The 27,578-nt window shown below is 42.0% G+C and overlaps 1 protein-coding gene across 3 annotated transcripts in view; it reads right to left on the reverse strand.

The window, feature by feature from the left end:
• The window catches only part of LOC106574055 (rab GTPase-activating protein 1-like), a 158,001-nt gene that overhangs the window by 126,689 nt on the left and 3,734 nt on the right, over positions 1-27,578 (reverse strand). For 2 of the 3 annotated variants that reach the window (XM_014149587.3, XM_014149586.3), the window contains exons 2-9: positions 14,073-14,298; positions 13,519-13,708; positions 12,284-12,494; positions 10,790-10,964; positions 9,620-9,780; positions 9,333-9,443; positions 2,623-2,689; positions 2,251-2,353 (exon numbers count right to left, since the gene is read on the reverse strand). In XM_014149587.3, coding sequence (XP_014005062.1) covers positions 2,251-2,353; positions 2,623-2,689; positions 9,333-9,443; positions 9,620-9,780; positions 10,790-10,964; positions 12,284-12,494; positions 13,519-13,708; positions 14,073-14,207 — 1,153 coding nt within the window. In that variant the 5' untranslated portion in view covers positions 14,208-14,298. Of the gene's footprint in view, positions 1-2,250; positions 2,354-2,622; positions 2,690-9,332; positions 9,444-9,619; positions 9,781-10,789; positions 10,965-11,739; positions 11,832-12,283; positions 12,495-13,518; positions 13,709-14,072; positions 14,299-27,578 lie in introns of those variants that run through there. The other variant, XM_014149589.2, reaches the window with a different exon arrangement.

The following is a 27,578-nucleotide window of genomic DNA, read 5'->3' on the forward strand; positions in this document are numbered from 1 at the left end:
TGAACCAAAAGAAACATCCACAACACTGCCTTGTAAAGAATGTATTCCAATTAGGATAAAGTCAAGGATAAAATGTTGGTTTAGAAAGATGTTTTCGGAAACGGCATTCCTTCAAGCTTCAGATACCATAGGACTACTTTCCCTGTGGGCCGAATCGAAGACAAAGAAGAAGGATTTGTTTAGCTAAGATCGCTAGGGCTGTTGTTTTTAGAAGTCTAGTCTCTCCCAGTTTTGACATGAAGTAAGCTGCATGGTTTAAAGGGATGGTTCTTCACTAGATAGTGTAGAGTCAAAGCCTTGTGTCTACAGGCTATTTTGTACAACTCAAAAAATGATGTTCATGTTTTGTGGGCAGTGTGCCAATGCCTACAGCTTCATATAAAGAATTGAAAAACTAACTACAGTAAAAAAAAATATATTATTTATAACGGAGCTGCTCTTCTCCGGCGCCGACCAATGCTGATGTAACACATTAATATGCAATGTTTACATGCATGTTCTGCCAGACAGTTTCATCAGCAGCTTCTCCCTGTGTGGAAACATTGTTATAAATGGTCTGTTTTCTTTGAGGAAGAATTGTGGCTTTCCAGTTTAGACTACCTAACTCCCCTGAGATGGGTTGCTTTGACAAGCTGCCATTTAGGTTCAAGTCAAACTCTCCTGACTTCCGAGTAAGAAACTCGTTTGCGCTGCTAATTTGTTTGATATACAGTCAGAAACTATTCACACCCCTTGACTTATTTCACATTGTTGTGTTACAGCCTGAATTCAAAACGGACTAATAGATGTTTTCTCTCTCACACACACACAAATATTATGACACTCCAAATTGAGCTCAGGCTCATCCAATTTCCTTTGATCATCCTTGAGCTGTCACTAAAATTTGATTGGAGTCCATTAATTGTTTGGACATAATTTAGAAAGAAAAACACCTGTCTATGTAAGGTACCACGGTTGACAGTGCATGTCAGAGCAGAAACTATACCATGAAGTCCAAGGAACTGTCTGTAGATCTCTGAGATAGAATTGTGATGAGGTATATCTGGGGAAGGGTAGAAAACAATTCCTAGAGTGTTTGTATTTCTTATGGATCCCCATGCCTAGGCAGCAGCTTCTATTCCTGGGGTCTGAAAGTTTAAGAGCAAAGTGGTCTCCATCATTGGGAAACGGAAAACATATGGAACTACCCGGACTCTGCCTAGAGCTGGCAGTCAGAAACAATCACCAATGTCTATTTGGCTGCCTGTGTTAAAAAGGAGAAATATGACATTTTGCAAGCCATCAAAAGGAAAAAGTGGTATCAAATTTTAGAGGCATTGACTATTTTGTGACTGTTCAAACTACGAAAATGTTACAATTTTACCCAACTACCTAATTTCACTTGAATAATGACCTAAAAAAACATTGAACATTTAATTTCATAGATTTTTGTTATATAATGACCTGTTGGTTGGATGCTAGCTAAATAGGTTGAGTCTGGAACAACCTGGACAGGACCATTAGCTACAATTAGCCAGAAATGAAAAGCTCAAAACCATTAAAGTCTACCACATCCCCTTTCATCTGTCTCTGACCCTGATAACCACTGAGGCTGAACGCTGCTAGCGCTCTAAACACATCCCAGAGCACAACAACATTGCTATTCAAATAAGCTTTGTACTGCAGAGAAAGAATCTTCTGGTCTCAAAAAGTAAATAAGTACCTTCCCCTTGTCATTATCATAACGGAAGCTTTTTCCATCCATCATCACATGAAAAAGGTAAGACGGACACTATAATAAAAATTTGATCTTTCATTTTTGTTGTATTATTCTGCCTACGTATTCTGGGCAAAGACGTCCATTGGAATTGATGAAAGAGACAAAATGGAAGGATCTGCCTGGCCAGCTATGAATGTGACAGCAGTATTCCGTGTGGCTCAGTTGGTAGAGCATGGTGTTTGTAACGCCAGCATGGTGTGTGTAACGCCAGGGTTGTGGGTTCGATTCCCACGGGGGGCCAGTACAAAAAAAAAAAAATGCATGAAATGAAATTTATGAACTTTATTCACTACTGTAAGTTGCTCTGGATAAGAGCGTCTGCTAAATGACTAAAATGTAAAAATGTAAATGTATGACAAGCAATTACAATTACATGCTAGGCTGGTTAACAGTGACATGCTGCAGTATGCTAGTGTTAGGCTGGTTAACAATGACATGCTGCAGTATGCTAGGCTGGTGAAAGGGCTGAGGGATTGGGGGTATGGCCTCACCTTTAGGTGTGTCTTCATTCAGCACCTGGAAGGCAGCCATGTTGGGGTTCCAGGTTCCCGTGATCACGTAGGACTTTCCATCCGAGCTCTTCCCCATGGACTCCTTCACAAGGGCACATACACACAGAAAATAGTGAGAAATGATATACAATCATGATCAAGGGGTCTCAAAGAGCAAAGCCATTCCAATCAAACCCCAAAGAACTTATTCAGTTCAACTGTGCTTAGCCTATCCAACACTCAGGTCAACTAATGACAATCGAATGACACGTCTCAGTGATAGTTTAGTTCAGTAGACAGCGTGCAGTTTGTAGCGTGGTCATCATGTGACTGAATGAAAGCCCCCTGAGAGCTGCTCAGTCTTCTGCTCACCATGTCTAGAAGGTGCATGTCACTGTTCCGAACCTTCTGGCCTGGGCTCAGCAACATCCCAAAACACCTGAGGGAAAAGAACACAGGTCGTGAGCAATAAAACAAGAGGGAATTGCAACTTTTCATAATTTCATATAACCAAAGATTTGGGTAGCATTTGGTTTCATTATATGATGGTCTTTGTTGAGAATCCCTAGCTGTAAAATTGAATAAAATAAATCTACTTGAAGAAATGTCACCTTTCTCCAACAGGTACTACGGCATTAGCTTAGCAAAGCTACAGGTATAATTGGTTGCACAGTGACCCAGTTCTGAATCCTGTAGACTCCCGTCAAAGGCTGCTACGTTTGGGTGAATTTGCATGGGTCAATTATATTTAGAAATTCAAGGAATCCAAATTTAACCACAGCAAAGCATTGGCAATATCAAGTTCAGAGGCCACTATTTACCTGTTTCTTATGATAGATGTGACATCAAGTGGTTGCTGTGAGAATTACAACTTCATAAGATATAAAGCATCTACTATGCTGCCATAGAATAAAGATCCTCGACTTCACCCTTCCTTCGTAAGGTCGATACATAAAAAACTGTCATGAACATAACATAACACGCTTACTGTTGTAATAAGCAGGCATGACTCCTTCAAGCTGGTTAACTATTACAATCAGCTTGAAACAACTGATATTCCATCATTGTGACACACAAAAATAAAACAATTGTTTAGGTAATCTACATGGCCATAACAGGTAGGCAGCATGAAACACATTCACAGCTAAAAGAAGATTATTTTTATGTTAATGTAAGAAAAAAAAGGCCTAAAAATAGGATGCAAGGTGTCTGCGTTTCACAGAACGCAATAAAATACAGACAGAAAGGCTACGTGAGAAACCTGACCTAATTCTACTAGTTAAAGTGCTGAAGTGTTTTCTGTAAGCGCCCGTCACCAGCCAGTAACAGACTTCAGCCTGAAACTTCTTCCAAAGTCTTATATTGTGCCTTTGGAAAGAATTCACACCCCTTCACTTTTTCCACATTTTGTTGTGTTACAGCCTGAATGTAAAATAGATTACATTTAGATGTTTTTGCCACTGGCCTACACACAATAACCCATAATGTCAAAGTGGAATTATGTTTATCTAAACGTTTACTAATTCATAAAAAATTAAAAGCTGAAATGTCTTGAGTCAATAAGTATTCAACCCCTTTGTTATGGAAAGTAAAAAGTTCAGGGGTAAAAATTTGCTTAACAAGTCACATAATATGCTCGCTTCAAGACAAGCAACACTGAAGCATGCACGAGAGCACCAGCTGTTCTGGGTGACAGTGTGATAACGCTCTCGGTAGCCGATGTGAACAAAACCATTAAACAGGTCAACATTCACAAAGCCGCTGGGCCAGACGGATTACCAGGAAGGGTACTCAAAGCATGCACGGACCAACTGTCAAGTGTCTTCACTGACATTTTCAACCTCTCCCTGACCGAGTCTGTAATACCTGCATGTTTGAAGCAGACCAGCATATTCCCTGTGCCCAAGGAAGCGAAGGTAACCTGCCTAAATGATTACCGCCCCGTGGCACTCAGGTCGGTAGTCATGGAGTGCTTTGAAATGCTGGTCATGGTTCACATCAACAGCATCCTCCCAGACATCCTAGACCCACTCCAATTTGCATATCGCCCCAACAGATCCACAGATGACGCAATCTCAATTGCACTCCACACTACCCTTTCTCACCTGGACAAAAAGAACACCTATGTGAGAATGCTATTCATTGACTACAGCTCAGCGTTCAACACCATAGTGCCCTCAAAGCTCATCACTAAGCTAAGGATCCTGGGACTAAACACCTCCCTCTGCAACTGGATCCTGGAATTCCTGACGGGCCACCCCCAGGTGGTAAGAGGCGGCAACAACCCGTCTGCCACGCTGATCCTTAACACTGGGGCCCCTCAGGGGTGTGTACTTAATCCCCTGACAACACCTTTTCAGTCTCCTGAGGGGGAAAGATTTGGCATGGGTCCTCAGATCCTCAAAAAGGTTCTACAGCAGCACTATCGAGAGCATTCTGACCGGCTGCATCAACTTCCTGCCATCCAGGACCTATATAACAGGCGGTGTCAGAGGAAAGCCCATAAAACTGTCAGAGACTCCAGTCACCCAAGTTAGACTGTTCTCTGCTACCGCACAGCAAGCTGTACCGGAGCACGAAGACTAGGACCAAAGGGCTCCTCAACAGCTTCTACCCCCAAGCCATAAGACTGCTGAACAATTAATAAAATTGCCACAAGACAAATTACATTGACCCCCCCTTTTGTACACTGCTGCTACTCGCTGTTTATCATCTACGCATAGTCACTTCACCCCCACCTACATGAACAAATGACCTAACCTGTACCCCCGCACACTGACTCCGTACCAGTGCCCCTTGTACATAGCCTCGTTATTGTTATTCTTATTGTGTTACTTTTTATTCTGACTTTTTATTTTAGTTTATTTGGTAAATATTTTCTTAACTCTTCTTGAACTGCATTGTTGGTTAAGGGCTTGTAAGTAAGCATTTCACGGTAAAGTCTACACCTGTTGTATTCGGCGCATGTGACAAATAAAGTTACATTTGATTAATAAGTTGCATGGACTCACTCGAGTGCAATAGGGTTTAACATGATTTTTGAATAACTACCTCATCTATGTACCACACACATACAATTAATCTGTAAGGTCCCTCATTTCAGCAGTGAATTTCAACCACAGATTCAACCACAAAGACCAGGGAGGTTTCCAACTGTCTCTCAAAGAAAGGCCCTTATCGGTAGACGAGTAAAACATTTAAAAAAGCAGACATTGAATATCCCTTTGAGCATGGTGAAGCCATTAGTTACATTTTGGATGGTGTATCAAAACACCCAGTCACTACAAAGATACAGGCGTCCGTCCTAACTGGAAAGGAAGGAAAGCGCTCAGGGATTTCACCATGTGGGCAATGGTCATTTTAAAACAGTTAGTTTAGTGGCTGTGATAGGAGAAAACTGAGGATGGATCAACAACATTGTAGTTACTCCACAATACTAACCTAATTGACATAGTGAAAAGGAAGCCTGTACGGAATAAAAAAATATTCCAAAACATGCATCCTGTTTGCAACAAGACACTATTTTAATACTGCAAAAATATGGCAAAGCAATTAGCTTTATGTCCTGAATACAAAATGTTATGTTTGGGGAAATCCAATACAACACATTACTGAGTAGCACTCTCCATATTTAAGCATGAGTGGCTGAGTTAAAGTTGACTGAAATCTACTGAAAATCTATGGCAAGACCTGAAAACCGTTGTCTAGCAATGATCAACAACCAATTTGACAGAGCTTGAAGAATTTTGTAAAGAATAAATGGGCAAATGTTGCACAATCCAGGTTTGGAAAGCTCTTCGAGACTTACCCAGAAAGACTCACAGGTGTACTCACTGCCAATTGTGCTTCTACAAGTATTGACTTATGTAAATTAGATATTTCATTTTCAATAAATGTGCAAAAAACTGTCAATAAACATGTTTTTACTTTGTCATTATGGGGTATTGTGTGTAAATGGTGAGAAAAAAATATTTTATCCATTATAAGGCTGTAACGTAACAAAATGTGGAATAAGTCAAGGGGTCTGAATACTTTGAAGGCACTGTATATGTATACACAATAACCCATAATGACAAAGAAAAAACTGTTTTTTAGAAATACTTGCAAATGTATAATTTTTTACTATTACATAAGTATTCAGACTCTACTCCATACTTTGCTGAAGCACCGTTGGCAGCGATTACAGCCTCGAGTCTTCTTGGGAACACGCTACAAGCTTGGCACACCTGTATCTGGGGAGTATCTCCCATTCTTCTCTGCAGATTCTCAACCCCTCAGGTTGGATGGGGTGCGTCACAGCACAGCTATTTTCAGGTCTCTCCAGAGATGTTCGATTGGGTTCAAGTCCGGGCTCTGGCTGGGCCACTCAAGGACATTCAACTTTTTTTGCTCTGACATGCACTGTCAACTGTGGGACCTTATATAGACAGGTGTGTGCGTTTCCAAATCATGTCCAATCAATTGAATTTACCACAGGTGGACTCCAATCAAGATGTAGAAATATTTCAAGGATGATCAATGGAATACAGGATGTACCGGAGCTCAATTTCAAGTTTCATAGCAAAGGGTCTGAATCCTTATGTAAATAAGGTGTCTGTTTTTCATTTTTTATACATTTGATTTTCTTTAAAAAAAAAAATGTTTTTGCTTTGTCATTATGGGGTATTGTGTGTAGATTGATAAGGAAAATGTTTTATTTAATCAATTTTAGAATAAGGCTGTAATGTAACAAAATGTGGAAAAGGTGAAGGGGTCTGAATACTTTCCGAATGCACTGTGTATAATAGATTTTTTTTTTTAAAACATGGATTCCCGAAGCTGTTCCTTCGTTAAGTGGATTATTTATCACACGCAGGCTGCACACATATAGCCTACAGATAATCTGTCGGGCAGACAGATTGCATGGAGCGGCCCAGGACCGAGTTTGGTCCTTGAAGTTATGGTAGCTGATTTAGAATTTCTACTGCTCCAATATAATTATTCCACCATTTCATTCTTGATACGTTTTTATGAAACATGTAGGCGTTTGTTTCCCACCGTTCCAATTGAAGGGTGTTGTGCTAATCTGTTGTGATTGTTGCAGTAAAACCATGTGTGGTTAATTATGAGCAAGACAACATGGAGGCTTCAACTTGGTTTTCCATATAAAGCGTTCCATTACAAAGGGAAACCGTTTTAAAACATGATACAGTAACCCCTCGATAACATCACAAATGGCCAGACTGACTAGCTCCCACATGGCCAGACTGACTAGCTCCCACATGGCCAGACTGACTAGCTCCCACATGGCCAGACTGACTAGCTCCCACATGGCCAGACTGACTAGCTCCCACATGGCCAGACTGACTAGCTCCCACATGGACAGACTGACTAGCTCCCACATGGACAGACATCAATAGCGTGTTTGTGTCGGGAGCATGCTGTCTATTTAGTCAGGCAATTCCCACATTATTCGGACATATTTTAGGAAGTAAAATAACGTGAATCTCAATGCATAATGCCATTGGGTAGGCCTATTAAAACATGTATTATTCTTAAAGTTGTAATGCATACTTTTTTTGCATACATTTTGGGAGAGTCATTTTTTTCTATAGGCCATTACAACAATGAAATGTAAAATATAGGTCCTTGATAATCACAATTAAGTGCTTGAAAAAGTCCTTGCCAATGTCTGTATGAACCCTGTACAGGCTACTTGCTCAGCCAACAAATAAAATCTCAAATCACCTGCTATTGAAATTACGTAGGCATCAATGTCCGGGAACCCTGACAAAATTATGTCAGCAAATAAATAATCTGCCTCCACCCTCCATTCTATTGGCAAAAATACAATCACTGGAGAACAAACTGGACCAGTTCCGTTCGAGACTATCCTATCAACGGGACATCATATTTATTTGAGTCATGGCTGTACAAGGACATGTACAATATACATATAGCTGGTTTTCCTATGCATTGGCAGGACAGAATGGTAAACTCAAGGGGGGAGGTGTGTGTGTGTGTCTCTTAACAGCTGGTGCACAATCTCTAATATAAAGTAGATCTCTAGGTTCTGCTCGCCTGAGTTAGAATACCTCACGATAAGCTGTCGGCCATACTATTTACCAAGAGAGTTGTCATCTATATTTTTTGGAACTATCTATATTTCACCTCAAACCGATCCTGGAACTAAGACTCAACCAGCTCAACCATAAGCCAACAAGAAAATGCTCATCCAGAGGCAGCGCTCCTAGTGGCCAGGGACTTTAATTCAGGGAAACTGAACTCCATCTTACCTCATTTCTACCAGCATGTCACCTGCGCAACTAGAGGAAACAAAACTCTAAATCACCTTGACTCCACACACAGAAAAGCTTACAAAGTTCTCCCTCGCCCTCCATTTGGCAAATCTGACCATAACTCGATCCTCCGGATTCCTGTTTACAAACAAAAACTCAGTACCAGTGACGTGCTCAATACTGCAGTGGTCCGATGAAGCGAATGCTAAACTACAGGACTGTTGTTTCGCTAGCACAGACTGGAATATGTTCCAGGATTCAAACTTTGCTGTGTCCGGGGTCGTGGAAACGCTGTAGGCACAGTGATATGAGCTAGCCAATTGTCCAGCGCAGTAGGCACACTCGATTTAGCCACATATCTGTAGGCACATACGTTTTTTCAGACAAATGAAAAAGTTTTAAATGGGAAAATTTTGCTTAGCCGGTGCGCGAGACTCCTGGATCAAATGCACCTACTGCCAACAGCGAGAAATGTATTTTTTTTTATTTAATCTTTTTAGGAGCGTAAGCCTTTAAAATCGACAAGGAATGCCTTGAATATCGACCAGTCGATCACAATAGACATGCTGGCGACTACTGCACGAGAAGGACTCTGGATGCAAAAAACATTTAGAGTCTACTGTATTTTGTTATGTCAAGCTATCCCTCTTGTATTTACCTGAATGACCCAGATGGGTTGCTTGTCTATTCTTGTGCCTTTAACACCACAATACTACAGTATAAACAGTATTGGACAGTGGTTCTGACCAGTGTATGCAGCTCACAAGCCCTTACAGAAGAATAAAGTATGCAGCAGACCCTCACCTCTCAATGCCCAGCTCTTTGTTGCTCATCTGCTGGACCATAACCACCACCTTCTTCTGAAAACCTTGCCGCAGCTTGAAGAAGAACTTCTCTCGGTCCTTGGGAACCGGGCTGATGAGCGGCGGATGGGGGAGAGGAAGACAGCCAGATGGATAGACAGTTGTTGGCTTAAAGGTCTGTTAAACTGTGTGTGTACGTATGTGACTGATTTAACCCCATAGCATGCGTGTGTGTGTGTGTGTGTGTGTGTGTATGTGTGTGCGCGCTCGCAGTGGCTACATGCTGACCTGTAATTGCCCTTGCTGTCATCCTCTTTGACCTCCAGTGAGACGTTGAAAGTGAAGAGGTCACTGTCGGGGGAGAGGGGCAGGGCCGAGTCCCTCTCGTCAGGGTTTGGCTTGGAGGAGCGCCGGAACGCTGTGGAAAAACTGTACAGGATCCGACTCACCTGGAGTGGAATGAGGAAGAAGGAAGAGAGAGAAAATATAATAGTATTATGAATGGATTTTGCTGTGGGGACAATGTAATACTACTTTATAGGGTGGCAGGTAGCGTTGGGCCAGTAACCCGAAAGGTTGCTGGATCGAATCCCCGAACTGACAAGGTAAAAAAAATCTGTAGTTCTGCCCCTGAGCAAGGCAGTCGATTAAGGCAGCCTCCCGCACCTCTCTGATTCAGAGGGGTTGGGTTAAATGCGGAAGTTAGAATGGCAATGTGTATTTTAGCTTGTTAGGGCGCCCTCTCCTGGTTTCTTCCCGTATAGTGAAGGCAAGTGCACATGGAGTCTATACACATCTACTCTTCATTGCACACAGGTACCAATAATAGTACAATAGAAAATATTTAAAATCGGTTACACGCCGAAAATACATTCGACCAGTCATGGTTATGGGTCTATAGGTTAATTTCCATAATTAAGTGAAACTAAATTGTCAAGTGTGTATTTTCGTCAGTTGTCCTGCATCTTATTTATCACATGCAGACAGCATACAGAGCCTAGTTTGAGGAGTGAAATAGCCTAGCACCTGTCAGTGTGAGAGCAGCTCCTCAAAAAGCTGGTACTGGAGTGAAATACGTGCTTTTATACGCCCAGCCATTGTGCAACATTATTAGGTGTGCTGTTAGAACAATGTTTTCCCGCCAATTACATTTTGACAAATGTTTGAAAATGACGTTTAATTAGCTGCTTTATTACAGCAGTTGCATGTTCATTAATGGGCTATAGCCTTTTGACTAAGACGATAGGCTTGCCATTGCTGCATGTTTTCAGTCAGCTCTTAATGAAAAATGTCCGTTCCTTGTATGCATGCATAGTATTTTCATTTGGTCACATTTTACTGTTTGGAAAAAATGGTTAATGGTTGGATAGTCGGCAGCAAATTGGACCTAAATATGCATTCCCTAAAAAGAACAGAACCCAGTACAATAGAAGCCAGTACAATAGAACAGTGACTCACAGCTTCCTTGATATGGCAAGAGAAGACGTGGACCTGGAAGTCCTCTGAGCTGCGGTAGCTCTCAGTGAAGGAGAAGCAGTCACTCTCGATGGAGCCCTCCCGACCCCGGGCGCAGAACAGCACCTTGTAAATGGGGAAGGAGGCAATCTCCGTGCCAGACGCCTGGTCCACAATCCTGAGGAAGGAGGGAGGAAAGGGGAGATCAAGAGATAAACAATTGCAACTATTACTGAAGGGGATAGGGGTTCCTTAAGTCGGCCCACTCACCTTACAAACTTATGTTAAATAATGTTTTGTTGACATCTTTTTCCATAGAGTCCAACAGCCTGCTCCGTTAATTTTCTCTATTGTAATCTGTCATATTATTTCCCACAAATGCAATGACAAAGGTATTTCATGACAACTTGGTTCTTTATATAATTTCCTTTTTTCTGGTTAGGTGCAGAGAAATATCTATGACTTTACACATTCAAGTTTATTTTCTTATTTCGTGCGGTGATCTTTCTCATTCCCTAAATCCCACGCTTGGCTTGAGGATTGTTATGGCTTTGTTTCTATATATTTGTCAAACTGCTCAAACCAGAGTGTAGGTGCTTATAAATGACACTGCCAATAAAGGGTGTATTCAAATCGTTCAACCTTTGTTTCGATGCAATATAAATGACGCACATTTCAGATGTGTAAGAGTTAAGTCTACTTGTTGCATAGTCATACACACAGAAGCAAGTACATGTTGCAACTATATTGAAGGCTTTAGTTTAGGCCTATGTAAATACAGGAGAAATTCCCCCAGACATGAAATGCACATAGATAACACACAGCTGTGCATTGGTGCAGTATATTGGTGTGGATGACTGACCTGACACACGCGGGGACACAGACAGAGAAGCCACTCTCTACTTATAGCGACCACATACTCACACAGATACTATAGTCTCTACATGAATGACCTGACGCAGCCCCCGGGTACATTAGGCACATGAGGGTGACGGTATTGGGACTGACCTGACGCAGCCCCCGGGTACATTAGGCACATGAGGGTGACGGTATGGGGACTGACCTGACGCAGCCCCCGGGTACATTAGGCACATGAGGGTGACGGTATGGGGACTGACCTGACGCAGCCCCCGGGTACATTAGGCACATGAGGGTGACGGTATGGGGACTGACCTGACGCAGCCCCCGGGTACATTAGGCACATGAGGGTGACGGTATTGGGACTGACCTGACCCGGGGAACATTAGGCACATGAGGGTGACGGTATTGGGACTGACCTGACGCAGCCCCCGGGTACATTAGGCACATGAGGGTGACGGTATTGGGACTGACCTGACGCAGCTCCCGGGTACATTAGGCACATGAGGGTGACGGTATTGGGACTGACCTGACGCAGCCCCCGGGTACATTAGGCACATGAGGGTGATGGTATTGGGACTGACCTGACGCAGCTCCCGGGTACATTAGGCACATGAGGGTGACGGTATTGGGACTGACCTGACGCAGCCCCCGGGTACATTAGGCACATGGAGCGTGACGGGGATGGGGATGGCACTCTCTGCCCGCAGTGTGGTCATGGCTCTCTGGGCCTCGGGCTCACTGCGTGGGGCCTTCACCCATGTACAGCCCAGGTAGGACAGCTTACTGAACTGAACACTGTCCTCCTCCTGGACCGGTGGGCTGCCTGCTGCAGGACACACTGACACCTCTGAGGGGGACAGACAGACAATAGGTCAAAGGTCACTTACTGTTTAGAATGTTAGGGCAGCTCTGTGGAATAAATGTGTTGTCTAATCATCGGTAATCCTCAGTAAAATGGTACCTGAACTGAAAATGGGATAATATTTACAAAACCACAGTTATTTGAAGCTAATATGATTTAGCCTTTGACGATTATAGCAGTAATTTGAGGCAAAGGTTGATGCTAATGTAGTAAAGAAGACAACCCACAATGCTAGTGTTAACATGTACTAGCCTGCCTAAATTAGTCCCCAGCAACTGGGGAAGCCACTTGTGGAGAGAGGAAGCCAGGGTGATGTCGAACCTGTACTTGCACACTCAGCAACAGGAAGTGAAACTAAGGACAGCACAGTCATGGCCAAAACTGTTTGTGTCATACATACACACTACTTAGAACCAGGTTGGACTGAAGAAGATAATTTGTTGTCAAATTGATCAATGAAAGTCAATGAAGTCAGGGTAACTGTATGGATCGTTACAAAGCATGCTCACCCGTTCTTTTGTGTTTCCTGGGTTTAATTTTAGAGGCAAAAAAAGATTTTGACTTGGTAAAACATCTGAGTGGCTGGTAGATTATTTTTTTTTTTTATCTACCTGCCACAGCAGCTGGTGGTCCAAAAATTGAACTTTATGCCCTGTTTGGGTCAGACAGCCATGTACAATACAGTACCAGTCAGCATACGTTGACCATTCCTTGTCTACATGATCAGTACATTACACTCTGATACAACTACTGATTTAATCTACTGCACATAAAGCAGGTGAAACTATTCTTCAATCGTGTATATATGCTATAATGTACTTCTACATTGAGGTCACTGGAACAGCCAGCAAAAGCCTTGCATTTTCAGAGAGAACAAGATAGATATGAAAATGTATGGGATTCTGTACAATGACATTTTCATGAGTTAACTTCAACCATCCAATAGGCACATCCTGAACTGATTCATTGCCCTAAGGGATTGTAACAGATGAGAGGTGTAGAGTAGTACCAGCAGGTGTGGAGTACAGCACCAGGCCTTGGGGTCGTGTCTGTGGGTCGGGGGCTGTGGAGTTCAATGGGTCGCGAAACGTCTCGGTTCCCTCCTCTCCCGCTCCTCCACTCCGGTCCTCCATCACTACGTGGTCATCCAACAGCTCCTCCATGGCCCTCTCCAACTGTTCCTTCCCATTGCAGGACATCTGAGGAAAGGAAGGGATTGAGAGGTGAAACCCTGTGTGTTGGACTGGCTTTCAGAAGAGGCTCCAACAGTGGCTTTATACTAGAGTAATTGTATAGGAATAACCAATAGAGAAGTGTGTGTGTGTTCAAGTATTTAACAGTGGACATATCACAAATCGACCGCTAGCTGCTACATGCCTCCTAGGCACTAGACAGGAGGAGTGGTGTGGATAGGTATTAGCAACATGGTAAAAGCTCCTTACATCCCTCTGATAGCAATATGATGAATATTCCACTAGCCTATCCAATCCTTTCTGATCTACAGGAGAGCCAAGGGGTTAGGGGTCAATATTGGCATAGTTGTTCAGCATTGTTAGCATCTACCTTGAGTCTGGGCTTGCCCTCTGAGCCTGAGGGGGATCCTCCGGTAGACGGCTGCACCAGGACAAACTCCTCGCTGGTGACAGTGGCCACTGATTCGGTGGACCCGCTCACTTTGCCAAGAGAGGTGTTGTCCATTGTTAGCCAGGAGCCCCAGGGGCCAGCACTCTCTGCCTCCGTCCTCTGCCACACAGCACAGCCTTCTGCTTAGCCCCCTGCTGCTGGAACCCTGGATTGGACAACACATTTCACTACATTTGGGATTGTCATGATAATATAGAAGCATAGGCCTATAGCCTAGGTTTAGCTTACATTCTCTACAGTGGGATATGGAGTAGGTAGGGACTGTCCATTTGTAATGTATTTTTTCTATTTGCAAAGTCATGTCTGTGGCTACATTTGCCAGTTAACTGAACAGAAAGGCCTTATTTGAAACTGGAGCTGACAGCATAGCCAAGCCTGATATTACACTGAGCCTCAAAGCCCTATGTCATCTGAAATGGAGATCATCGATTCAAAGTCAAATTACGCTTAGGCCCAGCGTTTGCTGAACAGCTCAAAACTCATTGAAGTAAACCAATCAGTTGAACAAAACCGGCATCTGCTCTTCATTGTATTTGGAAGATTTAGAGGATCATATGCTAATTTCAGACCATTTCGTATGATTCCTGTTTGAAGAGTGCATTATTTTCTGCTATTTGGAAAGATGTCATCTAAAAATAGCCTGTGATAGTCGTTTTTCCCCATAGTTTCACATCTTGACAAGATCAAATCAAACGTGTCTTGGGTGGCCGAGGTTTCGGCTGAGTGTCAGTAGTGACGGCACAAGAGTCATTGCTTTGATCCGAATAAGACACTTTGAGTGCACTCACTGATTGATTAAAAAGCAATTTCAAGTCTGTAATAACTTGCTTTAAAGTCATTCCAAAAACCAGGCAGGGGAAAGGCCTATGTAGGGAAATGTTGAACCAAATCCTTGGATTGTAAAATTCAAATATAGCCTAAAGCTTATCAAGACTACAAGCCTTGGTCTCAACGCTGTAGTGATGACCTTAGATGGTTAGAATGAATAGCAGAGCTGTTCTCATAACTGGGCAAACACAAAAGACCTTATTCCGAAGATAAATGTATGTTGAAATTCAGCAGACACAGCGACCATCAGGAGTTGCTAGTAGCCTGGTAGAGGCGCTACTTGGTTGCTTTAGTGCTAACACAAGTTTGCTAGCCAGTATCCACCTACGCTAACACTTTGATTGTAACATGTGGAGTAGGTGAACCTACATGTAGTGAGGGTCACTGACTCCTATTGGTGAAAAACCACAGCACACACCCAGTTTCCCACTGAGGATACAGGCAGTCATGTGCTCCCATCACTCATTCAATTACGTACATTACAATCTGCAGAGGAGGAAAATTATTAAATGTGGGCTATACTCGGCCTTGTCTTAAGACGGTAAGTTGGTGGTTGGAGACATCCCTCTAGTGGTGTGGGGGCTGTGCTTTGGCAAAGTGGGTGGGGTTATATCCTGCCTGTTTGGCCCTGTCCGGGGGTATCATCGGATGGGGCCACAGTGTCTTCTGATCCCTCCTGTCTCAGCCTCCAGTATTTACGCTGCAGTAGTTTATGTGTCGGGGGGCTAGGGTCAGTCTGTTACATCTGGAGTATTTCTCGTCTTATCCGGTGTCCTGTGTGATTTTAAATATGCTCTCTAATTCTCTCTTTCTGTCTTTCTCTCGGAGGACCTGAGCCCTAGGACCATGCCTCAGGACTACCTGGCATGATGACTCCTTGCTGTCCCCAGTCCACCTGGCTGTGCTGCTGCTCCAGTTTCAACTGTTCTGCCTGCGGCTATGGAACCCTGACCTGTTCACCGGACGTGCTTGTTGCACCCTCGACAACTACTATGATTATTATTATCTGACCATGCTGGTCATTTATGAACATTTTAACATCTTGGCCATGTTCTGTTATAATATCCACCCTGCACAGCCAGAAGAGGACTGGCCACCCCTCATAGCCTGGTTCCTCTCTAGGTTTCTTCCTAGGTTTTTGGCCTTTCTAGGGAGTTTTTCCTAGGGAGTTTTTCCTAGCCACCGTGCTTCTTTCACATGCATTGATTGCTGTTTGGGGTTTTAGGCTGGGTTTCTGTACAGCACTTTGAGATATCAGCTGATGTACGAAGGGCTATATAAATAAATTTGATTTGAAATACATTTAGACTTTTGCTCAAGTAGTATTTTACTGGGTGACTTACTTTAGTAATTTTCTATTAACCTGTTGGGGGGTAGGGGGCAGTATTGACACGGCCGGATAAAAAACGTACGCGATTTAATCTGGTTACTACTCCTGCCCAGTAACTAGAATATGCATATAATTATTGGCTTTGGATAGAAAACACCCTAAAGTTTCTAAAACTTTTTGAATGGTGTCTGTGAGTATAACAGAACTCATATGGCAGGCAAAAACCTGAGAAGAGTCCTTACAGGAAGTGCCCTCTCTGACAAGATCTTGTTCTTCTTGTCTCGGTTTATTGAAGACTGAGGATCTTTGCTGTAACGTGACACTTCCTACGGCTCCCATAGGCTCTCAGAGCCCGGGAAAAAGCTGAATGATATCGAGGCAGCCTCTGGCTGAAACACATTATCGCTTTTGGCAAGTGGCCGATCAGAGGACAATGGGCTTAGGCGCGTGCACGAGTCGACTCCATGCTTTATTTTCTTTCGTCTTTTTACCTAAACGCAGATTCCCGGTCGGAATATTATTGCTTTTTTACGAGAAAAATGGCATAAAAACTGATTTTAAACAGCGGTTGACATGCTTCGAAGTACGGTAATGGAATATTTAGAAAATTTTTGTCACGAAATGCGTCGTGCTCGTCACCCTTCTTTACCCTTTCGGATAGTGTCTTGAACGCACGAACAAAACGCCGCTGTTTGGATATAACTATGGATTATTTGGGACCAAACCAACATTTGTTATTGAAGTAGAAGTCCTGGGAGTGCATTCTGACGAAGAACACCAAAGGTAATAACATTTTTCTTATAGTAAATCTGATTTTGGTGAGTGCTAAACTTGCTGGGTGTCTAAATAGCTAGCCCTGTGATGCCGGGCTATCTACTTAGAATATTGCAAAATGTGCTTTCACCGAAAAGCTATTTTAAAATCGGACATATCGAGTGCATAGAGGAGTTCTGTATCTATAATTCTTAAAATAATTGTTATGCTTTTTGTGAACATTTATCGTGAGTAATTTAGTACATTTTTAGTAAATTCACCGGAAGTTTGCTAGTTCTGAACGTCACATGCTAATGTAAAAAGCTGGTTTTTTATATAAATATGAACTTGATTGAACAAAACATGCATGTATTGTATAACAATGTCCTAGGTGTGTCATCTGATGAAGATCATCAAAGGTTAGTGCTGCATTTAGCTGTCTTCTGGGTTTTTGTGACATTATATGCTAGCTTGAAAAATGGGTGTCTGATTATTTCTGTCTGGGTACTCTGCTGACATAATCTAATGTTTTGCTTTCGTTGTAAAGCCTTTTTGAAATCGGACAGTGTGGTTAGATTAACGAGAGTCTTGTCTTTAAAATGGTGTAAAATAGTCATATGTTTGAGAAATTGAAGTAATAGCATTTCTAAGGTATTTCAATAACGCGCCACAGGATTCCACTGGCTGTTACGTAGGTGGGACGATTTCGTCCCACCGGCCCTAGAGAGGTTAAGGTATCTTTACATTAGGCAAGTATGACAATTTTCCACCACTGGATGTGGCTGGTGGTTATAGCATTTCTTTCACATGACCCATCAATTTAGACAAGTGTGTCTGGGTAAGTGTGATCTAATATTTATGGAATATTTTAATCTGGACACTTTGTTTACCTGGAATTTTTCCATATTGTAGGCTATTACCACTTTTAGTCTTAATCTTTACTACAACACTCACTGTTTAGCACCTGACCTCACATGTGAATCCTTAAAGAGAAGGGTGGGGCTGTCTTAAGAGGGTGTGAACAATGCTGAATGGGTGTAGACAAAGAGAGCTCTTCCGTAGGTACCAAAACATTCAGAAGGCCCTTTTCTCAAAAGTGAGTTTACAAGTTTATCAACTTTCAAAGCAGAACTACTTTCCCATTGTTCCTCAAAAATGCAGTGTATGCAGTCTACTTTTTACCAACGTAAAAAAACAATTTCAAATGTTGCTACATAAGACTGAATGCAGGTGGTGAGTCACATTTTAGAACTCATTCTCAATAGAAAAATGATTCAAATTCACATTATTCAAATACATTCATGAAGTTCAGTATTCCATTGCACTTGGAATACTACCTATATCATCCATCTAGAAATGTAATAAAGTAGACTCAAACAAACACACACAGTGATGTGTGGGCCATGTACAGTGTAGAGGTCGACCGATTATGATTTTTCAACGCCGATACCGATTATTGGAGGACCCCCCCCAAAAAAAGCCGATACCGATTAAAATCGGACGAATTTTTTTTATTGTATTTGTAATAATGACAATTACAACAATACTGAATGAACACTTATTTTAACTTAATAGAATACATAAATACTATCAATTTAGCCTCAAATAAATAATGAAACATGTTCAATTTGGTTTAAATAATGCAAAAACAAAGTGTTGGAGAAGAAAGTAAAACTGCAATATGTGCCATGTAAAAAAGCTAAGGTTTAAGTTCCTTGCTCAGAACATGAGAACATATGAAAGCTGGTGGTTCCTTTTAACATGAGTCTTCAATATTCCAGGTAAGAAGTTTTAGGTTGTAGTTATTATAGGAATTATAGGACTATTTCTCTCTATACGATTTGTATTTAATATACCTTTGACTATTGGATGTTCTTATAGGCACTTTAGTATTGCCAGTGTAACATTATAGCTTCCGTCCCTCTCCTCGCTCCTACCTGGGCCCGAACCAGGAACACATCGACAACAGCCACCCTCGAAGCAGCGTTACCCATGTAGAGCAAGGGGAACAACCACTCCCAAGTCTCAGAGCGAGTGACGTTTGAAACGCTATTAGCGCGCACCCGCTAACTAGCTAACCATTTCACATCGGTTACACCAGCCTAATCTTGGGAGTTGATAAGCTTGAAGTCATAAACAGCGCAATGCTTGAAGAATTGCGAAGAGCTGCTGGCAAACGCACGAAGGTGCTGTTTGAATGAATGCTTAACGAGCCTGCAGCTGCCTACCATCGCTCAGTCAGACTGCTCTATCAAATCATAGACTTAATTATAATATAATAACACACAGAAATACGAGCCTTTGGTCATTAATATGGTCGAATCCGGAAACTATCATTTCGAAAACGAAACGTTTATTATTTCAGTGAAATACGGAACCGTTCTGTATTTTATCTAACGGGTGGCATCCCTAAGTCTAAATATTCCTGTTACATTGCACAACCTTCAATGTTATGTCATAATTATGTACAATTCTGGCAAATTAATTACGGCCTTTGTTAGGGATAAATGGACTTCACAGATCGCAATGAGCCAGGTGGCCCAAACTGCTGTATATACCCTGACTGCTTGCACGGAACGCTAGAGAAGTGACAACTCCCCTAGTTATAAGAAATTCATGTTAGCAGGTAATATTAACTAAATATGCAGGTTTAAAAATATATACTTGTGTATTGATTTTTAAAGAAAGGCATTGATGTTTATGGTTAGGTACATTGGTGCAATGACAGTGCTTTTTTTTCGCAAATGCGCTTGTTAAATCATCACCCGTTTGTCGAAGTAGGCTGTGATTCGATGAGAAATTAACAGGCACCGCATCGATTATATGCAACGCAGGACACATTAGATAAACTAGTAATATCATCAACCATGTGTAGTTAACTAGTGATTATGTTAAGACTGATCGTTTTTTAGAAGATAAGTTTAATACTAGCTAGCAACTTACCTTGGCTTCTTGCTGCCCTCGCGTAACAGGTAGTCAGCCTGCTACGCAGGCTCCTCGTGGAGTGCAATGTAAGGCAGGTGGTTAGAGCGTTGGACTAGTAACCAGAAGGTTGCAAAAACGAATCCCCGAATCCCCCCTGAACAAGGCAGTTAACCCCCGTTCCTAGGCCGTCATTGAAAATAAGAATGTGTTCTTAATCTGACTTGCCTAGTTAAATAAAGGTGTAAAAATCTAAAAAAATATTTATAAAAATAAACTTTTTTTTTTTTTTATTAAAAAAGATTTAAATTCAAAAATAAAACAAATTTAAAATAAAAAGAACTACAAAATAATATTTTTTTGTAAATAAAATAATTATTTAATTTAAAAAAACGGCAAATAGGTGGCTAAAAATATTGTTATGAAAACGTGAAACTCGGCCCTAATTAATCGGCCATTCCGATTAATCGGTCGACCTCTAGTACAGTGAATTCAGAAAATATTCAGACTGCTTGACTTTTCCGCATTTTGTAATGTTACAGCCTTATTCTAAAATTCATGAAATTATTTTTTTTTGCCTCAATCTATTTTAACACATTTTTTTTAAACTGCAATGTCACATTTACAAGTATTCAGACCCTTTACTCAGTACTTGGTTGAAGCACCACGAGTCTTCCTGAGTATGACGCTACCAGATGTATGATCAAATTTAAAACCAGATTTTTCCTTAAATAAATAAATGTAAAAGTATAAACTACAAAAATGTCCATAAGTTATTATTTCCTGTTGGAGCAGGATTATTTTCCTGCTGTAGCAAACTGTCTGGAAGTCTGAGGACAAGTCATCATTTTCTCCCACAGTAGGACAAAACTCAAAGACAAGATATGCATCACTGATGACCCAGAAAGCCTCAAGATTTGTGCGTCTCAAAACAAAAACTAAAGAGCACAGTTTCGCAAATCCTCCATTGAATGACAGTTTCACAAAGTTTCAACTATCATTATACCCCATGTAAAATGTAAGACTCGTGTTAAGGGGTGGTGTTAAGGTCAAGGAGGTGGTGAAGTAGGCTTGGAAGTGTCATCTTCTTGGGGTTTGGGGTCGCGCCTGTGGGGTCTGGGTGGAGACGCTCCCAGCTGGAATCCTGTGGTCTGGTGCTTTAGGGCCCGGGAGGATTAAAAATAGGGTCTCCCCTCCCCACAGGAAAAAAAAACAGAAGGAAAACCACCCTGGAAAACAGTGGCCATCATAAATTGAGGCCCTGTCAGTGGGACTGTGGTCAGAGAGAAGGGGGCTCATCACCATTAGGGTTAGCAGAGGAGATGTCGCAAATCATTCAGGGAGATCATTACAGAGGGTTGCTGGGTACCCATGTGGTAAGGAAAAGGGGGACATTGTGGCGAGAGGTGGAAGTTGGCTACAGAAAACTTTTCCATAAATATCTTTGACCAACATCACGCAGTCTTTTTATTGGGATTTGTTTCAGCGTGTTCTTTAAAATATCCGAGTGGCAGCCATACAAGCGAGTGATCTTCGGGCTGGGGTTCTTTGTTACATCATCATCATAATCACAGCTCTGAACTAGCTTTGACTCTAAGCTCTTTGAGCAAATTAAAAGTCTTCACCAGCTCTCCACTTACAGAGCATACATCTTCAAATAAAATCATTATATTGGTCACGTACAAATATTTTGCAGATGTTATCGCAGGTGCAGCAACATGCCTGTGTTTCTAGCACCAAAAGTGCAGTAATACCTAACAATACAAAATGAAGAGAAAAATAAATAAAAAAATACTATATGATGGGGTGTATAGACATGATGGACAGTATATGAATAGAAAAGGTGTCTTCAGAACGTGCACTCCTAGATAGGCCTAGTTAAACATTTCCTGTTCTTCCTCTTGTTCGTCCGTGTGCGGTTATCTGAACTAACGCAACTTTTTCACACATATTTACCAACACAATCATCACTGCACAGTAGTGATATGCTATCTAGAGGGTAAAATGTAGCCTACTGGTATGCTACAGGCCTAGGCCAGGTTTCCCAAATACGTGATCGTATCCCAAAGTAATCAAGGATTTAAATAAATCAGTTTGTCAAATACTATCCGTTCGGAATTCTTGCAATCAATTTGCAGTGTACAAATTATTTATAACCATGTCCCCTCTAATTTTTGGTGCACTGAGCAAAATTTGAGCCTTGGGAGCGGAAACTTTAACATTGTGAACATTTTGTGCAACTTCAGGCGCAACTTACAAAGAAGACTGAGGCTGTACCCTTACAGTTTGACAGTAGCCAGTAGGCTATTGTGGCTATTTGAGCATAATGTAGGCCTACCAACAAAACCAATGGAGCAAATCCCATAACATTTTCATGTGGAAATAGAAATCAAAAGCTATGATATAGTGACCCGTTTAAGGAAACTAGGCGTATGTCGCGGGTCACTAGTTCACACGAGAGCTATTTGAACGTATTCTGTGTTTTATATCAAAATGCATTTTTTGTCAGAAATGCCTTCTGGAACAGGTGAACTTTCATGTGCCTTAATAACAAACTTGTCTGCCATCTGTAAATACAAATAAAATTGTTAAATTACAAGGTTTAACCAGGGGGGAAAAAAAGCAACATTCCCGCTAGCCATGATTGGCTGAGATAATGAGTGGGCTGGACATGCCGAGAGAGGAGTTTGGATTGGTCTGCCATATAGCATCCTTTGTTTACTTGATCTAGTCAGTATAACGCTGCATTAAAAATATATATATATTGCGTAGTAAAACTGCATAAGTGTTCCTCTCCACTTTCTGGAGGACCGAGTTTTGAAACCAGTGGAATTAGAGTATGATAGCTAAGGAGATGGAGAAAATACCTCTCCGGATTACATCATCAAACTAAGGGCAACCATGGCATCCGTGATAGGGAGAAGGATCCAACCATGATGTATACAAGTAAAATAGTCTTGCTAGCTACATGTTCAGATATTACACGTTTCTAATTTTGACAAAGTCATTTTCATTTCAAGTTAAAGTGTACTGTTAGCTAACGTTAGCTGGCTGGCTGGCTCGCTAGCTAATGTTACGTGTATGATCTTATTATTCGTATCTCAGATCCATTTGCTTGGCTAGTTATACCCTAATGTTAGCCAGCTAACATTGAACCTGGTTGGTTAACTACCTGCAGATTCATGCAGGGTAGTAACGTCATGAGTTTGGATTGTGGTTCATTGTTTACCTAGCTAGAAGTCTTCGCAAAAGACTCCACTATGCAAGTGTCCATTTTATTGGAATTTCACTGCGACAACTGTTAGCCAGTTAGCTTGGGTGCTTGACTGCTGTTAGGACAGAACGCTCGGATCAACCCTTAAAGATGGGTGGAGCTAAAACTCGAGGGTGTGAAAGATTCTGAATGGGTGTAGACAAAGAGCTCTCCAGTAGGTACCAAAACATTCATAGGCTATTTTCTCAAAAGTGAGGTTACAAGTTTATCAACTTTCCCCCATTGTTCCTCAAATGCAGTATATGATATATCAATTAGTAGCTCTGTGTCTCTGCTTTTTTCCAATGTAAAAAACACTTTCAAATTTTGCTACATAAGAACGAATCAAGGAGGTCGGTCACATATGTGGTGTTCAATGCAGGCCTACATTGCATGAGACTTAACGTTTTTACATTATGAAGAAGTTGACATGAATTTGTTTTTACTTGGTCCCATTGTGTTACAGACAAATGGGTGACTAAATTGCGTTGTATGATGCAAGAAACCAGTTTACTAAATAAAACGTATTATTACCATACAAACTCAGCAAAAAAAGAAACATCCTCACTCTGAACTGCGTTTATTTTCAGCAAACTGAACGTGTAAATATTTGTATGAACATAAGATTCAACAACTGAGAAAAACTAAACCAGTTCCACAGACATGTGGAGGCGGGGGTCAAAATCAAAAGTAACAGTCAGTATCTGGTGTGGCAACCAGCTGCATTAAGTACTGCAGTGCATCTCCTCCTCATGGACTGCACCAGATTTGCCAGTTCTTGCTGTGAGATGTTACCCCACTCTTCCACCAAGGCACCTGCAAGTTCCCGGACATTTCTGGGGGGAATGGCCCTAGCCCTCACCCTTCCGATCCAACAGGTCCCAGATGTGCTCAATGGGATTGAGATCCGGGCTCTTCGCTGGCCATGGCAGGACACTGACATTCCTGTCTTGCAGGAAATCACGCACAGAACGAGCAGTATGGCTGGTGGCATTGTCATGCTGGAGGGTCCTGTCAGGATGAGCCTGCAGGAAGGGTACCACATGAGGGAGGAGGATGTCTTCCCTGTAACGCACAGCGTTGAGATTGCCTGCAATGACAACAAGCTCAGTCCGATGATGCTGTGACACACCGCCCCAGACCATGACGGATCCTCCACCTCCAAATCGTTCCCGCTCCAGAGTACAGGCCTCGGTGTAACACTCATTCCTTCAACGATAAACGCGAATCTGACCTGGTGAGACAAAACCATGACTCGACAGTAAAGAGCACTTTTTGCCAGTCCTGTCTGGTCCAGCGACGGTGGGTTTGTGCCCGTAGCTGACGTTGTTGCCGGTGATGTCTGGTGATGGACCTGCCGTACAATAGGCCTACAAGCCCTCAGTCCAGCCTCTCTCAGCCTATTGCGGACAGTCTGAGCACTGATGGAGGTATTGTGCGTTCCTGGTGTAACTCGGGCAGTTGTTGTTGCCATCCTGTACCTGTCCCGCAGGTGTGATGTTCGGATGTACCGATCCTGTGCAGGTGTTATTACACGTGGTCTGCCACTGCGAGGACAATCAGCTGTCCATTCTGTCTCCCTGTAGAGCTGTCTTAGGCGTCTCACAGTACGGACATTGCAATTTATTGGCCTGGCCACATCCGCAGTCCTCATGCCTCCTTGCTGCATTCCCAAGGCACGTTCACGCAGATGAGCAGGGACCCTGGGCATCTTTTTTTCCAGAGTCATTAGAAAGGCCTCTTTAGTGTCATAAGTTTTTATAACTGTGACCTTAATTGCCTACCGTCTAAGTTGTTAGTGTCTTAACCTGTTAGGGCTAGGGGGCAGTATTGACACGGCTGGATAAAAAACGTACCCGATTTAATCTGGTTACTACTCCTGCCCAGTAACTAGAATATGCATATAATTATTGGCTTTGGATAGAAAACACCCTAAAGTTTCTAAAACTGTTTGAATGGTGTCTGTGAGTATAACAGAACTCATATGGCAGGCCAAAACCTGAGAAGATTCCATGCAGGAAGTGGCCTGTCTGACAAGTTGTGTTTCATCTGGGCTCTTTTTATTGAAGATTTAGGATCTTTGCAATAACGTGACACTTCCTACGGCTCCCATAGGCTCTCAGAGCCCGGGAAAAAGCTGAAGGATATCGAGGCAGGCTCTGGCTGAAACACATTATCGCGTTTGGCAAGTGGCCGCTCAGAGTACTGTGGGCTTAGGCGCGTGCCTGAGTCGACCGAATGCTTTATTTTCGTTCCTCTGTTTACCTAAATGCAGATTCCCGGTCGGAATATTATCACTTTTTTTACGAGAAAAATGGCATAAAAATGGATTTTAAACAGCGGTTGACATGCTTCGAAGTACGGTAATGGAATATTTAGAATTTTTTTGTCACGAATTGCGCCATGCTCGTCACCCTTATTTACCCTTTCGGATAGTGTCTTGAACGCACGAACAAAACGCCGCTGTTTGGATATAACTATGGATTATTTTGAACCAAACCAACATTTGTTATTGAAGTAGACGTCCTGGGAGTGCATTCTGACGAAGACAGCAAAGGTAATAACATTTTTCTTATAGTAAATGTGACTTTTCTGAGTGCTAAACTTGCTGGGTGTCTAAATAGCTAGCCCTGTGATGCCGGGCTATCTACTGAGAATATTGCAAAATGTGCTTTCACCGAAAAGCTATTTTAAAATCGGACATATCGAGTGCATAGAGGAGTTCTGTATCTATAATTCTTAAAATAATTGTTATGCTTTTTGTGAACGATTATCGTGAGTAATTTAGTAAATTCACCGGCAGTGTTCGGTGGGAATGCTAGTCACATGCTAGTCACATGCTAATGTAAAAAGCTGGTTTTTGATATAAATATGAACAAAACATGCATGTATTGTATAACATAATGTCCTAGGGTTGTCATCTGATGAAGATCAAAGGTTAGGGCTGCATTTAGCTGTCTTCTGGGTTTATGTGACATTATATGCTAGCTTGAAAAATGGGTGTCTGATTATTTCTTGCTGGGTACTCTGCTGACATAATCTAATGTTTTGCTTTCGTTGTAAAGCCTTTTTGAAATCGGACAGTGTGGTTAGATTAACGAGAGTCTTGTCTTTAAAATGGTGTAAAATAGTCATATGTTTGAGAAATTGAAGTAATAGCATTTCTAAGGTTTTTGAATAACGCGCCACGGGATTACACTGGCTGTTACGTAGGTGGGACGATTTGGTGCCACCTATCCTAGAGAGGTTAATGACCGTTCCACAGGTGCATGTTCATTAATTGTTTATGGTTCATTGAACAAGAATGGAAAGCAGTGTTTAAACCCTTTACAATGAAGATCTGTGAAGTTATTTTGATTTGTACAAATTATCTTTGAAAGACAAGGTCCTGAAAAAGGGACATTTCTTTTTTTGCTCGGTTTAGTAGGCTACCCCTCTGCCTATTGACCTATTTACATATTCAAGCCTCTCAAAATACAACACTGTCCCTTTAATTAAGACATAAGCTTTTTACCTGACTGGCTTTTCAAAGACAATTTGAAAATGTAGCTTACACGTTTTGTGCTCTTGTAGGAAGCAGTAAATCCCCTTTGCTGCCCTATGCTCATCTATAACTGGACTAATAACTAGCAAAGAATATCAACAAATTCACACATGCGCAGCTCTGAACTGATCTGAAACGCGCATTCACTTGCGGTAATTGAAAGTTTGTTGCATTGAAAAGAAGCTGATATAATGTTGATTCGACCACAGAAGAAACGTTGATCAATATATTTCGGCCCACAGTTGAATGCAATTTCAGACCCCTGCCATGGGCTAAATATTGCACAACAAATCTAGAATTTCTCACTGCAGCAAGGGCTATATTTAAGCTAGGGTGTGGTGACGGCAATGAGCACGTCAACAGACCTTACAACACACGACAATACTGATGCAATTTAACTGACCTAACTGGGCGTGTGCAGAAGCTACCTTTTACTGTCTGCCTTACAGGACAAACTGGCAACTTGTACTGCCCAAATAAGACAAACGCTCTGAACCCGACCCTTTAACCAGTTATCACATCCTAGGCCAATTACACACACAACAAACTAGGCTATTCATCAGAGAAAAATAAACAGTCCACCCTGTACTTAATACTACAATAAACTATAGTCTAGCCAAACACAATAGTAAAACCTGCACACATTGAAGCGTCCATCGAAAACGATTGAGCTGACCCGTTGAGGTCACTCAAGGCAAGTCTGAATCATATTAGGTGGGGCAACAACTTCACATTTCCTTGCCTCCTTCCAGTTCATGGGCGAACGGCTGTCTACAGCCAGGGGCTATGACATCA

This window comes from Salmo salar, chromosome 16 (assembly GCF_965601325.2).
Source record: "Salmo salar chromosome 16, fSalSal1, whole genome shotgun sequence".
Lineage (NCBI taxonomy): Eukaryota > Metazoa > Chordata > Actinopteri > Salmoniformes > Salmonidae > Salmo > Salmo salar.